The 15321-nt window shown below is 47.4% G+C and overlaps 6 protein-coding genes across 6 annotated transcripts; 3 read left to right on the forward strand and 3 right to left on the reverse strand.

Annotated features, from left to right (window-relative positions):
* Window positions 1–2755: 2755 nt before the first annotated feature.
* Window positions 2756–4119, reverse strand: BO87DRAFT_345117 (uncharacterized protein; the record flags this gene model as incomplete). The annotated part of the gene is made up of 6 exons (XM_025620851.1): window positions 2756–3119; window positions 3166–3196; window positions 3243–3310; window positions 3356–3473; window positions 3520–3904; window positions 3949–4119. 6 exons carry the CDS (start codon window positions 4117–4119, stop codon window positions 2756–2758), a joined length of 1137 nt encoding a protein of 378 aa, XP_025474666.1.
* A 1569-nt stretch (window positions 4120–5688) lies between these two features.
* On the forward strand, window positions 5689–7196 carry BO87DRAFT_401498 (o-methyltransferase; the record flags this gene model as incomplete). Its single annotated transcript, XM_025625618.1, has 5 exons — window positions 5689–5973; window positions 6029–6155; window positions 6202–6325; window positions 6374–6834; window positions 6883–7196. 5 exons carry the CDS (start codon window positions 5689–5691, stop codon window positions 7194–7196), a joined length of 1311 nt encoding a protein of 436 aa, XP_025474667.1.
* Window positions 7197–7734: 538 nt separating this feature from the next.
* BO87DRAFT_449003 (tetratricopeptide repeat protein) lies at window positions 7735–9506 on the forward strand (the record flags this gene model as incomplete). The annotated part of the gene is made up of 2 exons (XM_025628326.1): window positions 7735–7742; window positions 7787–9506. The coding sequence occupies 2 exons, from the start codon at window positions 7735–7737 to the stop codon at window positions 9504–9506; spliced, it is 1728 nt and encodes a 575-aa protein (XP_025474668.1).
* A 53-nt stretch (window positions 9507–9559) lies between these two features.
* BO87DRAFT_380736 (aquaporin) lies at window positions 9560–10928 on the reverse strand. The gene is made up of 4 exons (XM_025624363.1): window positions 10586–10928; window positions 9955–10509; window positions 9834–9904; window positions 9560–9776 (listed from the first exon to the last, which is right to left on the reverse strand). Exons 1-4 carry the CDS (start codon window positions 10911–10913, stop codon window positions 9696–9698), a joined length of 1035 nt encoding a protein of 344 aa, XP_025474669.1. The 5' UTR covers window positions 10914–10928; the 3' UTR covers window positions 9560–9695.
* A 1374-nt stretch (window positions 10929–12302) lies between these two features.
* Window positions 12303–13025, reverse strand: BO87DRAFT_410670 (uncharacterized protein; the record flags this gene model as incomplete). The annotated part of the gene is made up of 3 exons (XM_025626356.1): window positions 12303–12514; window positions 12547–12618; window positions 12656–13025. The coding sequence occupies 3 exons, from the start codon at window positions 13023–13025 to the stop codon at window positions 12360–12362; spliced, it is 597 nt and encodes a 198-aa protein (XP_025474670.1). The 3' UTR covers window positions 12303–12359.
* A 546-nt stretch (window positions 13026–13571) lies between these two features.
* Window positions 13572–15250, forward strand: BO87DRAFT_410671 (MFS transporter; the record flags this gene model as incomplete). The annotated part of the gene is made up of 3 exons (XM_025626357.1): window positions 13572–13822; window positions 13874–13989; window positions 14043–15250. 3 exons carry the CDS (start codon window positions 13572–13574, stop codon window positions 15248–15250), a joined length of 1575 nt encoding a protein of 524 aa, XP_025474671.1.
* Window positions 15251–15321: the final 71 nt, after the last annotated feature.

A 15321-nucleotide genomic window follows, 5' to 3' on the forward strand; every position in this document is an offset into this window, starting at 1 on the left:
AATGGATCCTTTTGATAGGAAGTGAATGAATTCAACTTGCTTGCTTGCTTGCTTCAGCTAGGGGATGAAAGACCTTATTTATCATTTTCAGTGAATGATTCTAGATCAGAGTCATGAATCATCAGTTTGATCATTAGACAAAGAAAGCGGGGTAAGCAAGTAGGGTAAGGAACAGTGAATAAAGAATCAAATAGTCGAATAATCAGAATGATGTCAATAATACAAGACTTCATGTAAAAAGTGATTCATCTTTATGTTATCCATCTTAGCTGGGATTCCCATAGAATTTGTATGGGATTCTCAGCTGAGTTGGGTAGTTAAGAGATGATTGCTTTAGTTAGTAAGGATTCCTGATTTCCAGCCAACAAATATTAAATTAGAAAAGTACTTGCTTAGGATCCAGGAGAATAAGATCTGTTATTCTAAATCTACTAATGATATTTAACTTTATTAAAGACTGTTAGTAGATCTTAAAATAAATCTCTAGAAAGTTAAGCTTATTAATATAATTACCAGAGTGGTTAACGGTTAAAATACAGGTTAAAAACCAAGCCCTTAAAATGTGTATTTAGATATAAATAAATTAGATATTCAATGTTCTAAAATTGAATTCAAAAGGATATCTAGTATTTATTTATAAATTACATTTATATTACCATCTAATACGGCTGGTCCGTATGTAATACATGACTAATCAATTTCTGGCCTATTTTATATGGTAATTTTTAACCGTTGGGTATTTTATGGTAATATCTATGTAATACCTAATTTAAAAATTAATTATATAATTATCTAGTTTGGATTACACTTATTAATTTAATAAATATTAAATATCTATTTCAATTCTTATAAAATACTTTAACCGTCAGCTAAATTTCTTAACCGTTTACCATTAACCTACCCTGGCCGTTAACCACTCTAATAATTACAGCTGTATTATATCTGCTTTTGAATTATATCTCTGTATATATATTTAAGTATATTAAAAGAACTAATATCCAGAGATTAAAGTAGATAAGATGAATGCGCAGGTATATATATAGAAATAATATTATTTTTAGTATAGATTTAATTGAACTCAGGAGTTAAATAACTGCTGTGGCTGTTAAGCATCAGGAGACTATATTTATTTATTAATTTATCTCTGATCCACGGGATAAAGTATTTTTGAAGTTATTGAAGGCTGATTATATTAATAGTCTAATTATTATTACTGACTTTAATTTTTTAGATAAAAAGAACGGATTGATCTTTATACTAGGTCTTAAAATATATTTTATTTTTAAAAATCAGTATTAAAGGTAGAACAGTAGAACTACTCCAGTAGATTAAATATACTTAATTAAAGTGATTTATTTCTGATTTTCTGGTTAAACTAGGGACGGCCAGTCTGCTCTTTGGGAATTAGTTATTACTTTAATTATAGTAATTATTCCCATAGTAAATCCTGTTTTATTAAAATTATAAATATTATTTGATAAGATTCTGTAATCTGTACTCTTGTATAATTTCCTAAATTTAATGAAACTAGTTTTTTATAATCTCAGGATTCTTTATTTGAGTTCTTTGATAATTGTATTATCTAGTGTAGCGGATTCAGAGAATCTGATAGTATTTAATAAAGCTGTAAGCCTAGTTGATATCTATCTTTTAGAAGTTATATAATCTTGTTTAGATAGAATTAGATTAGTTATATTTCTGAGTTTAAGCGGCCGGGGACTTATATTTTATTTATTTAGAGATAAAATCTATTTAACAAGCAAATCTTCTTTATTTTTTAATAATTTTTGATATGCGTGGATTATATCTCTAGTAAAATTATATCTAGATAATCGAGCATGGAGGATGGTTTGAGTAATATTATAAATATATGCTGCCTGGCGGATACTGGTGATTTGGCTTTTCTGAATAATTTTAATGGTTAGGAGAATCCTGCCTTCCTGTTCCACCTGCGCTTTTGATGAGTGGTTGAATGGCATCGGGTAGGAATTCGAGGGGGTGTTTTTGATGGGATGGGCCGCCCAACCGTTGAATACGTTAAATATCATTGTGTATTGATAATATGACCGAGCGATATATGGGGAACATAAGTTTCGACTGACATCTGCCAAAGTACCTCGCCAATCCTTCTACTGCTGTACTCTACTCTTAGACTGTCTTAACCTCAGAATCAAACTACTTCCTCATATAGCATAGCACAACGGACTCAATCTATTCCACATAGCACTACTGGACGGATGGCCATTCCGGGCTCCACTATGGAGTAGAATTAGTAGCCGTCCATCAGGCGTCCAGGTTTCTATTCCAAGGAATGCCTACGCTGTGGATCGGATACTGCGCAGCTTGGGTATATAATAAGGAGTTCTATTTTCTATTATTGCTTGTTTCGTTTGTGTTAATGTGGTGAGATTGAAGGTGGGACTTTAGTTTTGTTGTGGCGTGGCTCCGGGTCCGTGAGTTATGCGCGGGATGGTTGATTGGTGTTCAGAGTTTGATTGTGGTAGTTGATAGATCGAATCGCAGGGGCTTGACTTTCTTTGTCTCTTTGAATGCTTTAATATGTTGAAATACTATCTTCTGTATTACTATCGTCGCTAATTAACCGACATTGTGATTTGATGGTGCTGGTTCATTGTGTCGAGCAGGTTAAAAACGGAACAAACCAAAATATCCACATGATCGGATAAGGACAGAAGTGACAGAAATGCTTTTGAGATAAGAATACTAGTATACAAAATGTTATAGCGATAAGAAACTACCACGACACCCGTGGGTCCTCAGGATCCTCTCTAGACCGACTCTCATATTCCACGGTTACATTATCCGTCCGTCGAATCGCTCCCATCGGATGACTCTCAATGCGCCCATTGATTTCCTCTCGGAGAATGCTCTCCTGACTTCCCGCCGTTGTGATCTCATAGTCGGGCTTTCGTGGCTTGGACAGCTTGCTATGGTCGTAGGAGGAATCGGGCAGTTGTGAACTCCCCTTGTAGCGGTTGCGACTGTTGTTGTAGGAGCTTGTGGTGCGTTTACCGAGGATAAGTTCGAGAACGGGCTGGAGGGTCGGGATGCAGGAGGCGATTATGACGACGTTGGACTCGATGCTGCATTTATTAGGTCTGTGTTTATTATCGTATCGTAGAGATGTCGTAGAGATGGTCTTACTTTGTCCACATGACGAGTTCGGCGGTACCGTCTGTTGATGTTAGTATTTCTCTTTGGCTGATGGTGGGGATGCTCACAGGTGTAGTCGGTTTTGTCGGCTAACCCCTTCAATTGTGTACACTTGACGATGGCCATTGCGGAAGCACTACTAGGTTAGTCGCTGATTCCTCATGAATATGCATATACTTACACCGAGCCCAGACCCAAGGCTGCGCACAACGCGAGCCGTTTGCGCAACGACATGTGGAGTTTCATCAGCACCGTGCTCGGATAGACGGCCAGCATCAGATCGACAAACGCGGATAGGGCTGGGTGGTCAGCTGTTGCCAAACATTAATGGTCGCATGAACCAACCTCCAGTGAATATTGCGTAGTCGATCAAAATCCAGACGCCTTTGCAGGTTGCCTTGCCTTCTGTCACCAGATGTGTCTTCCACAGCGCCTCAGGCGGGTCGCACATCGTGAACAGCACAATGATGCATATCCCTGACACAACCGCAGCGAATCCAGTCAATGTCCACAGACATATGCGCTGAGTCATACTTGGGTTGAGGATCCGATTGAGCATCGCAGTCACTGCCAGCTTCGGAATCGCGAATGAGATTATCCCGAAAAGAAAGCTCAAGCAATTGAGGAATGTGGCACGTTCCACAGTCCTTTCGCTCAATAGCCATGCATGCTTCCCATATCCCATATCCACGTTTATTGTCGTGATGGCACAGTAGACGACTCCCATCACCTGTTGAAGTTAGTGGTTGTATCCTTCGCATGGTACATACATACCAACGACGCCGTGATCAGCCAGTCGTCCGGTCCGAGGTTGTGCAAAAGACTTGTCCTGATGTACATGCGCGCTATGACAAGGACGGATGTGAGACCTGTCAGTGCCCACAGGACCGATAGGATCATCGGACCTTTATTGTCGCTGGCATTTCCATCTTCTGACGAAGCCATTGTTGCGTGTAGCACAGGAGTTCGTGACGTGACACACAATCGAACGAGAAAAACGTAGCATGAATAAGAATCCCGATATTTATGGTCGCCTGCAGGGTACGCAAGGGAAACGCAGACAATATTATTCCGACAAGCGAAGGATTTCAGTCTACACCTTCATTTGACGATCTGTTCGATGAGCGGGTGACATCAAAATCTCCTTCAAAGGGAATTGCAGGGAATTGCGATGACTGATAGACATCCCTTACTTCCAGTAACCTCTCCTTTCGTGTATTAATCGTTTCATTCTTTGGCATTGGTAGCCAATAATTCTCTCGATTAAAGGTGAGCCAGGAAGGTCGCAAATGCCGTGTGGCGGCTAAGGCATAATACGGTGCTGATGATGGCAGGGATTAGCTGGTCTGGCTAGCCCTGGATCGTCCATTTTGGTAACCTTGCAGTAGATCCGTGCCACCGGTGGATAGACAAGGCGAACAGTGACAAACTGGATGTCCCGTTGGCAGGACAGGATCCATATGGTCAGTTGACAGACGGGTAGTGGGGCCGCCACGCCGTTCAGAGGAAGCTTAACATAACCATTATACCCCGAGCCACTGTGATGGGTCTGATTCAATATACCAGTCATAAGACTCCCTCAAAGGTAATAAAATAGTGAGGTGGTACTTTTGCTGGCCCTTGCTCCAGAGCTATGAGCCGGGATACAACTATCAAGAATGAAGTGTAGATATTTGAAGAATATCAAATCAGCCAGTATGATCACGCAAGGTTCCGGATGGAGCACTCAAACGCCGAAGGATCGCTAGCCTGTTCTCAAAGGAATATCGGACCTTTTAAGGACTCCAATTCCCAAGTTACACCAGCAGGCTGGGTCACGCCGTTGGGCCCATCCGGCTGAATGGACAACCGCCAAGTCAGACCGACAGCAATGTTGTGTCCTAGCTATTATGATGGTTTGTTATGCTCCCGTGTCAAGGTTCAATATGTCAGGTACTGTGCAGTAGTGGACTCTCCTGAAGTTCGATCCAAGTCGCCCATTGTTATACCTATTATTGACTGTATCAGCTCATATCTAATATGGAAGGAATGAATGTCTAGGCGGCATGTGTTGATACTTAATTCAGAGGGGCACGGTCTACCGGTAGATACCCGAGCAAGAACCTTTCCCAATCTGTCCATGTACCCAGTTTCTAAATTACCCCCTGGTATGGCTTGAAAAGAGGTACGTGTACGCGTCCAATGATGATCACGATCCTTCTGTCGGTACTTTCCCGCCACGTTGTGTCACTAACGGTGAAGCCCCTGAAATAGGAGGGTAATGATTGCAATGGAGCACGGTAAGGGCAGCCACGAATTACTTCTTATGGGATAGTTGCTTCCACCTTGACCTTCATTTCAAATTTTAAGCCATGTAATTCATTGTACCTTCCGATAGGCCACGTTGGTACCACGTTATGGTTCATAGGGCCTTCACTATTGATATAACAGAGCCGTCATCCGCACTATGTCCTATCGTTCACAGATTCCCCTTCATCTGATCTATCTGTCGCCCAATATACGTCATAAGCCACCATGATAAGTGCAGCAGAGGGCAGCCCCAATGGCAACAGCTGCTGCCAGCCAAACGGCAGGATGGACGATCATGCACAGCAGGCCTTTGTTGATGACAACGTTGCCATATCTCCAAATGCCCCTGAGGAGGTCCCCACTCTTCTAAAGCGCATAGCATTGCATGGTGAGGCTTACCTCACAGAGAATGATGAGAACGAGCGAACGAAGATTCTCGATGCAGCGCGATCATTGGTCTACGCTCTTGAGACTCCCCGAGAGGCCATCATCAGACACTGCTGGTCGCAGGTGAGCCATAAAAACTAGATAAGCAAAAGTGCAAGCACGCTAAGGGTCATGGTAGAGCGCACTATATGCAGCTTTGGAAACCGGCGTCGACCTGGGGCTTTTTACTGCCCTATCGCAGAACGACAAACCGAAGACAGCTGGCCAACTTGCCACAGCTACCGGTGCTGACCCAACGATGCTTGGTAAGTAATCACACTGGTATCATGTTTATGGAAGTTAACTTCTTAGCCCGCATCTTGAAGCACCTCGCGGCCATGGGCGTGATCACAGAGACTGGTCCTGATGAATACCGTCGGACGGGATTTTCCATGTCAATGATGTCAGATAGATACAGTGACTCTTATCCTTGCATGTACGATACACTCACATATTGGCTATATTGGCAATTAACTGGACCTAGGACTGGTTGCATCACTGATGGCGTCCTTGCCCTCCCCGCTCAGCTTAAGAAAACGAACTACCGAAACCCCAGTGACGGGAAAGACTGCGCCTTTCAACGTGGGTTTAGGACACCGCTCCACTTTTTCGACTTCCTCACAGAGAACCCTATTCATGCCGTCCAATTTAACAATCACATGTCTGTATACCATCAGGGACGACCGAGCTGGATGGATGTTGGCTTCTATCCGGTGTTGTCGCTAGTTGCCGAGGCAAATATCAGCGATCATGACACCTTGCTTGTCGACATGGGGGGAAGCTTGGGACACGATCTGTCAGAGTTCCGCCGCAAATGGCAACAGGTGCCAGGTCGGCTCATTCTCCAAGATCTACCCAAGGTTGTGGAACAGGCCAGAAGCATGAACCTGGATCCGGCTATCGAGCTCATGACACATGACTTCTTTACAGAACAACCGGTCAAGGGTGAGTGCTGTATCAAGCCTTTTAAAGCTATGGCTGACATGTATGCAGGCGCCCGTGCGTATTACATGCATTCTGTTTTGCATGACTGGACAGACGATGACTGCCGTCGCATATTGGCCAATGTTATTCCTGCTATGAAGCGGGGGCATAGCAAGCTTTTGCTAAATGAGAATGTTATCCCCAGCACGAATGCATACTGGGAAACTACCAGTCTGGACATTATCATGATGGCCGATTTTGCTTCGACTGAACGCACGGAGAAGCAGTGGCGGTCGCTGGTGGAATCCGCCGGACTCAAGATCATGAAAATATGGACCGTGCGAAGGGGTGTGGAGAGCCTTATTGAGTGCGAACTGGCTTGATGATGCTGTCACTTCTTCAACAGAACATCTAGGGGTTTATACTGTAGTAATATCATTCTACTTATGAGTCTTGTTTCATGCTGCGTTGATCTTACATCTAAAGTGATATGTGTATGCCTTATGATTCAAGGCGAGTCTTCATATTTACACAGGTAATGGCATGCTCTAACTTCCCTTGCATGTTGTTGGGACATCCGATAAAAAAGAATGGTATTTGGGACATAGTCCCATCGAACGGACGGCTACAAGTATCAAGCGCAAGGGGTTTGTTTGACAACCAATTATATGGCCTAAGGAGGTATCATAACAACCTTGCAGCCTAAAAGACAATCTCTAGACGATGTGTAACATCCAATCTGGGTTCCTGGCAGATTCTCTGTGTCCCATCCCACTACTCCCTACCTACCCAGTGACTCAACAAACCGCTCAGGAGCCATAATGTATCTCCACCTTCCATAGTAGTTTAAAATCCTCCGTTTTCTGTCATTCTGCTGTGGCCCGGCTTTCATCCACAACAAAACCCAAAACGATACTTACAATGAATAAGTGAGCATATGCCATATCAACAGTCTCGCACTGACAAATTTCAGAAACGAAGCTGCTTCGCCCCAGGCAGATGACTACCCAAACTTCAACCTTGGCTCCTACCACCGACCCATCGCCACATCCTCCCCAGCCGCCCAGCGATGGTTCGACCGCGGTCTAATCTGGTCCTATTCCTTCAATCATGGCGAAGCAGCACGATGTTTTGAACGAGCAGTCGAATGCGACCCCGCCTGCGCACTAGCCTACTGGGGCATTGCATACGCCATCGGACCGAGCTACAATATAGCCTGGGGCTTCTTCGATATCCCCAGTCTCCTAGAAACCGTGGGAAAGGCATGGGATGCGCTCAATGCCTCTCAGAAACATGCTACGCATGCATCCCCACTCTTCCACATGCTGCTAAAAGCCATCGCAACTCGGTTCCCTACCCCGGATACCATCCCCGCTCCTACTGAGATGAGACAATACAATCAGGCTTATGCAGACGCTATGCGCGTTGTGTATGAAGCCTACCCAGATGATCTCGACGTGGCATCGTTGTTCATTGAGGCGCTTATCTGCGTTAATCCGCGCGAGCTGTGGGATATGAACACAGGTGAAGCGAGCAGCGCACATACCCTCGAGGCGAAGGCGGCAATCGATACTGCAATGGCACGTCCGGAGGGTCGAGAGCATCCTGCCCTGTGCCATCTGTATATCCATCTCATGGAGATGTCGGCTACGCCTGAGGTGGCCCTGCCTGCTGCAGACAGACTGCGTCGTATGATCCCGGATGCGTCGCATATGGTGCACATGCCTGCGCATATTGATAAGGCTGTTGGTGACTATCGCCGGGCAATTGATTCCAGTGATGATGCTATTGTAGGCGATGATATGTTCTTCGCCACATTGGAAGCATCTCCGCTTTATGTGGCCTATCGAGTGCATAACATTGTCACGAAGCTGTACTGCGCTCTGATGTCTGGTCGGTCGCGAGAGGCCATGTTGGCTGCGGATAAATTGGACGAGGTGGTTGATGTGAAATTACTGGCTACTAAATCACCCCCAATGGCAGACTGGACGGAAAGTTTCTTGGGCAGTCAAGCGCATGTTCTAGTGCGGTTCGGTCGCTGGGAAGAAATTCTCCAGTTAGAACTACCAGCACCACAGGACCGAGACTTATACTGCTGCAAGACAGCTAACGTCCTATACGCCAGGGGCCTCGCCTTCAGCGCCCTTGGACGTATCCAGGAGGCAGAAGTCGCCCGGCAGGAGTTCGAGGAGGCGCGCAAGCGGGTGCCGAGATCCCGGATAAATAATTTGCCTGTTCGGCAGGTCGATTTCCTTGCCGTCGCATCTTTCATGTTAGCAGGTGAGTTGGAGTACCGCAAGGGGAATATTCGATTAGCCTTTGCAACGCTGCGTCGGGCGATTGAGTTAGAAGATGGCCTGGCGTACTGTGACCCGCCGGCGTGGATGCAGCCCGTGCGGCATGCCCTAGGTGGGTTGCTGCTGGAGCAGAAGCGGGTCCCCGAGGCGGAGCAGGTCTTCCGGGAGGACCTGGGCATGGCGCAGGGGTTTCCGCGGCGTAAGGGCCGATTGAATAATGTGTGGGGGTTGCATGGACTGCATGAGTGTCTGGTGGCTTCTGGGAAGATGTATGAGGCTCGTGTTGTCCAGGTGCAACCGGATATTGCGTTGGGGTCGGCCGATGTGCCTATCTCGACTTCGTGTTATTGTCGCTTGTCTGCGGTTAATGGAAAGGGCTGCTGTGCTCGTCTTTGATGATACGTTTCCTACAACAGCACAGCAAGTATGTAGTCAGAATGGGTCATCGCATCTGTCACTTCAACATGGCAGATGTTCGGAAAGCCTTCTTGGCAGTATTCACAGGTCTATATAATACACTTTGTACAAATCCGTCACTTCTATATACAATCCGACACTCCGTAACCATAAACTATAAGAAGATTTTTACTCCGCACGAGGATCCTTCCAGAGGGGATCGACGAAATAGACTAGCCCATGCGCCACCGCTGCAGCCAGGGGACCAACCTAGTATTATTAGTACATGGTCCGAATTTGAAGAGGGCTGCTGGAAATGAAACTCACCCAATGAATCCAATGATACGTCGGAAATTCACTGGCGACATACGCGCCGAAACACCTTGCTGGATTAACGCCTGCAGCTTGTCAGTCACCGTACTTCAATATCGAGAATTGAAACACTCACTAGCACCAATGTATCCTTCCCTCGTAAACGCCGTTCCCCAAGTAACAACTCCCAACACAACACCGACCAACCACGGCGAAACAGCATGACCAAACACCTTGGCCTGTCTGGGGTCCAAGGCAACACCAAACGCCAAGAAAATCAGAATCAGACACGCAAAAAACTCAATGACCAGTCCATCAGTTGCGGACACCATGGTCGAATCAATGTGGCATCCTCCCACGGTGAACTCACGCGTGCCGTACGCGGAGTGCATGGCGAAGCCGGCGAGTGCGCCTCCCAGTGTTTGGCCAGCCAAGTAGAGGATCATGCGCGGGAAAGTGATAATGCGGGCGAAGAAGGTGGCGAGAGTAATTGTGGGGCTGATGTGGCCACCACTGGAGGGGGAGAAGGTGTAGATGAGCAGCGGAGTGAGGAGGAGGTTGGTGAGGCCGCCGAATGTTGGGGAGAAGAAGGTGACTGTTCCGTAAACGCCAGCTTGGCCTTTGGGAGATGTTGTTGCGGAGAGTGGGTGAGTTGTTACCCAGCAGGTGATGAAAACGTTCATCATACTTGCTGTTGGTTATACACTTATTAGCTTGGGGCTCATCTTTGGTATGGGGTAGGACTCCGGAGTATGCGGGGGAATTACCTATGCATTCTAGCACAGCAAACTTCCATAGATCCACGCTCAGGAACCCCCGCAAGTCGAATATCTCTTTTAGTGTCATGCACGGTGCTGCGTCGGGCACCTTCTCTAGCACCTTTGAGTTCTTGGGGTCCGTCCTATCAACCACGAAATCCTGGTTTCCACCCATGCGGCCCGCGAACGGCGGGATGGCGGGCTCGAGCCCATGGTGCTGGGGATGTGTTTCGTCGCTTTCATATTCGGGGAGATAAGTGACCACCATGGTTCGTTTGGGTGAGGGGGTGCGATGACTGCTGCTGCTATCGAGATAAGTGGTTTGTTTCTGCAGCATGTCAGAGAAAGATAGGAAAAGATAAGAAAGGATTGCATGCAATTGATCGCGTGGTGAAGGGGACGTTTTTGTGATCGGGAGGCCCCGGTCTAGGGCTGGAGAGGCGCGATCGGGATGAAACGGGATGCAGAAATGGTGATGGTCGGTCGGCAAACTCGGGGGCGCCGCAGAATTGTGGGTCGTTTAGCCGAGATAAAGAAGGCTTCTAGAAATTATTTGCAAAATCTATCTGTCGAGTTGAATTGATCGGCCAGTGAGAGAGCCGAATTGCCAGATAAGCTACGGCCGATGGCTGGCCGTGGGGATCATCCTTCAACCGACCGCATTGATTGTGGAGATGCCTGTCTGTGCTATCATCGTGCCCTTGCTACCACTTGCTCTATATGAGACGGGAATACCCCGAGGCTTGGTGTGGCAGTTTGGTAGCGAAGTCAGCTTGGGGTCCGGAGTAGCGGTGCCGATTTCGTGTCCGTGATGTCACCCGGCATTTTGACCCTGCTGGCCCGGCTCCGAACAGGTTATCTATGAGCCCGCATGGTGCAACATGGTATGTGCGCGTCTCTGTGCTCGGATTTAAATGTACGGTTGTGCACCACGGAAGCTGCCACGCCTCGGTCGGGTGCCGGAGTCTATTTCCATAGTTTGAGTGGCACTCTTATTCCGATGGTTCGGAAGCGCCCTCGGCCGTTGATCGAAACTGGGGCATTGCATTATTGTGCACGGGAGGGAGTAGAGTAGCTGTTAGTCAAGGTGTCTCAGATTGCTGCTAGTATCTGATGATCTGTTGAGTCGTGACATCTCAGAATTTAGTCTATGAGGCCGGGATAATCCCAGAACATGCCACCTGCTTCTAAGCGAATGTCAGCGATCTTAGCGTTGCATCATGCTCAACACAATTAAATGCAATACTATTAGAGAAGACACAGTCCTTATGTTATTCTGCAAAAAGGTATAACATTCATTTAGTGTTTATTTTGTCAATGATCTCGCGACGCGTAGCCCGATATATATATTCATGGTTAAGCCGGCAAGTGTTAGCACCTAAGTACCACTGCCAGCGGAGCTCTCAGACCAAGTTGATTAACCGAACTGAACCAGGGCATCACATACTTTACATCGAATATGCATGTCCGCAGAATTAGCAACCAATGAGTGGTGGTAGAAAGCAAAAAAGTTGCCTTAAATTGGCACTGCACATAAATTTGAGGATAGTTATAATGGTGGTGCCACTGTAACGCTGCATCGCAGTCGTGATAAGTAATAGTTTCTCTGATATTGAAGGACTATTTATTGCTAGGAAACTACTTTCATCCATAACGAAACTGTCATGCAAGAGCTTCCAGCCGATTACCGCTAGTCCAAAGGAACACGTTGGTTGCGTGTACCGCTACCATATGCAAGCATCTTCAAAATTGGCATGACCCACTCCGGCCCGCTCATCCCTACTTAAAAGAGGAACGGCACCAACATGCGTGTTGTGTGACGATACTCCTTCCACTGTTGACCAAACGTCTTCTCTAGCAGTTCCTCCTCTTCCTTTATTCGTACCCATCCGATCGTTGGCAGACATATAGCCCAGAACCACCAATGTACAATGGTCACTTCGTGCAACAGTGGTAGTCGGGCATTAAACATGCAAGTACACCATCCTCTCTTGCCCAGAAATACAACACTGCAGGGGCCTGGATGGCTAATCCAGCGTATGCTGGATGACGAACGTGGCGATAGATACCCGTAGTGACAAGGCGATGAGGCTTTGACAGAGAACGTGAAGCATGAGCCTAGTTGCCAGAAGGCGTAGATACGAATACAACTACCGAGGCAGATCAATGCGAGAGCAGTTGTGGTTCTGCAAGTGAGAGCAAGGTGATCATGTCGGACATGCTCTAAATTCGGGCAAAGCGCTTGCTGCTGTGTTCGTGGAAGAGTGACGAGTAGAGCGTGAAAAAGGCCCACTGCGAGGTAATACACGCGGTAGACTGAGGATGCAGTGATCACACCATGCTTCTTCAGAGAGTCGGTCGCCACTGGTGATGAGGTATTCGAGCACTCCAGGCTTTGGCAGTTCAGCAGGGTAGTCACCGCCAAAACAAGTGAGAAGATGATCTGCATTCTGAGATGACTATTTCATAAAGCCGATCTCAGTCTGGGGTCGCAAGTCTTCACCCAAAATATATTAGCAAAGGGCCGAGCGCCCTCTAGGTCAGATCCGGCAGGAGATGTCGTTCTGCTAAGATTTCTAGCCTTGTCAATGCGCATGCAAGCATCCGAGGCCACTGTGCCACTGCTGTGGAAGGTGTTGCGAGACTAACAACGAGGTGAACCGGTCACACTGACAGGGACCCACATTCCTCACCATGATGCAGCAAACCTTGTATAGACTTCATTGTACCAGGATCAGTTGCACTGTTCCAGCTAGGTGGTCGATTACCACATCGGGAAAGACACATGTCATACCGCATACCTACACGTGGATCATGCCGTGCCTCAATGGTAAGCTACACAACTTTGTTGGATTGAGTTTTGTGAAGCGTGCTTGTACCTTGGACGTGGCGATAAAATGCATCTTCGGGTACTTTATATTTCCAGTATCCCCGTATGACTTACCTGACAGTCCTTTTACCCCACCTACCATCTTATCAGTGAATCGTTGTCAGAATGTCGCCGGATCTACCTTGCATTGTATTCGTGATGTCCTTTTTGCATAGACCCGATAATCTTGATCATACAGAGCACCATGTCAGACAAGAGACACCCAAGCAGATCGACGGACATACCCACCGGCGAAAACACTCATCCGACTCAGAAAAGACACTTACAGTCGAGGACTGGGCAACAAGTCGCGAAAATCCACATAATTGGCCTCTCGCAAAGAGAGTCATCACATCCCTCGTGGTATACATCTACACGTAAGTTAACCCAATCACACCTCGAACAAAAGTACCTATCTAAAAGTACAGTTTCGTGGTGTATTCCGGGTCATCCATGTTCATTACCGCCGTCCCATTGGTAATGCAGGAGCTGCACCTCTCCGAGCAACGCGCCATGTTAGGGCTGTCCATCTATGTGCTCGGGTGTACGCCTCACCCCATGCAATGCTACCCCATAACCCTATACTCACTTCAACAGACGGCGTCGGACCCCTCCTCTGGGGCCCGCTCAGCGAGATCCCCCGAATCGGACGCTCGGTCGTCTACTTCGGTACATTCGTAGCATTCATTCTCGTCACGATCGGAGCCGCCGAAGTATCCAACTACAGCGCATTCGTCTTCCTTCGCTTCATGCAGGGTCTCTTCGGCAGCCCGTGCCTCGCCAACGGCGGCGCCTCCATGCACGACCTCTACCCCGAATCCCAGTTCCCCTACACTCTCGCTCTATGGGTAGCTGCAGCGTACTGCGGCCCGGCTCTCGGACCCCTGCTCACCAACAGCCTGGTCAACAAAATTTCCTGGAAATGGACCATGTGGCTCCTCGCCTGTATGTCCGGCCCGGTATGCATCCTGCTCTTCCTCCTGCCTGAAACTTACGCCCCGACCATACGATACCGCAGCAGTGCGTTCAATACCAGCAACAACCAGAACAACAACAATACTAGTGAAAGTGACAACCCTCTCGCCAAACTGAAATTTTACCTCGTCAAACCCGTCCAAATCACCCTCCAAGACCCTGCCATTCTCTTCGCCAACATCTACACCTCCTTCATCTACGGCACGTATTATACCTTCTTCGACGCCTTCCCCATCGGTTACCCACCCGTCTATAATGTATCCACTACAACCCTCAGCTTATTCTACCTCTCCGTCCTAGTAGGGTGCGTCCTCGCAGTAGCAGCCTACTTCACATACCTCTCCCTCCCAAACTACCTCCGACAACACCATCACAGCACCTCCCCTAAATCCACCCCAACCCGCACACCCCCTACAAAACACGAACGACACCTCATCCCCGCCATCCCAGCTACCTTCCTCGTCCCCATTTCCCTCTTCCTCTACGGCTGGACCCTCCGCCCCTCTATCCACTGGATCGTCAGCATCATCGGCGTGACAATGTACGCTAGCGCAGTGTTCATCATCCTGCAGTGTCTGTCCATGTATATACCCAGTATATATCCCGAGTACGCGGCGAGTCTGTTTGCGGCCAATGACTTCTGTCGGAGTACGTTGGCTGCTGGGGCCGTGCATTTCGGGATCCCATTGTATAAGAATTTGGGGATGGCGAGGGGGTCAAGTGTGCTGGGGGGTGTGAGTGGGTTGGGGGTTTTGGGACTCTTAGGGATTTATTATTTCGGGGAGAGGTTGAGAGCGAAGTCGAGGTTTGTGGAGAGGTTGGTGGAGTAGATTTGCTAGGAATGGGATGAGGAATTGATTGAGGGTTGTGATGGATCGAGATAAGATGGTAACGGTATTGT

Source organism: Aspergillus neoniger (assembly GCF_003184625.1).
Source record: "Aspergillus neoniger CBS 115656 unplaced genomic scaffold BO87scaffold_52, whole genome shotgun sequence".
NCBI classification, from domain to species: Eukaryota; Fungi; Ascomycota; class Eurotiomycetes; order Eurotiales; family Aspergillaceae; genus Aspergillus; species Aspergillus neoniger.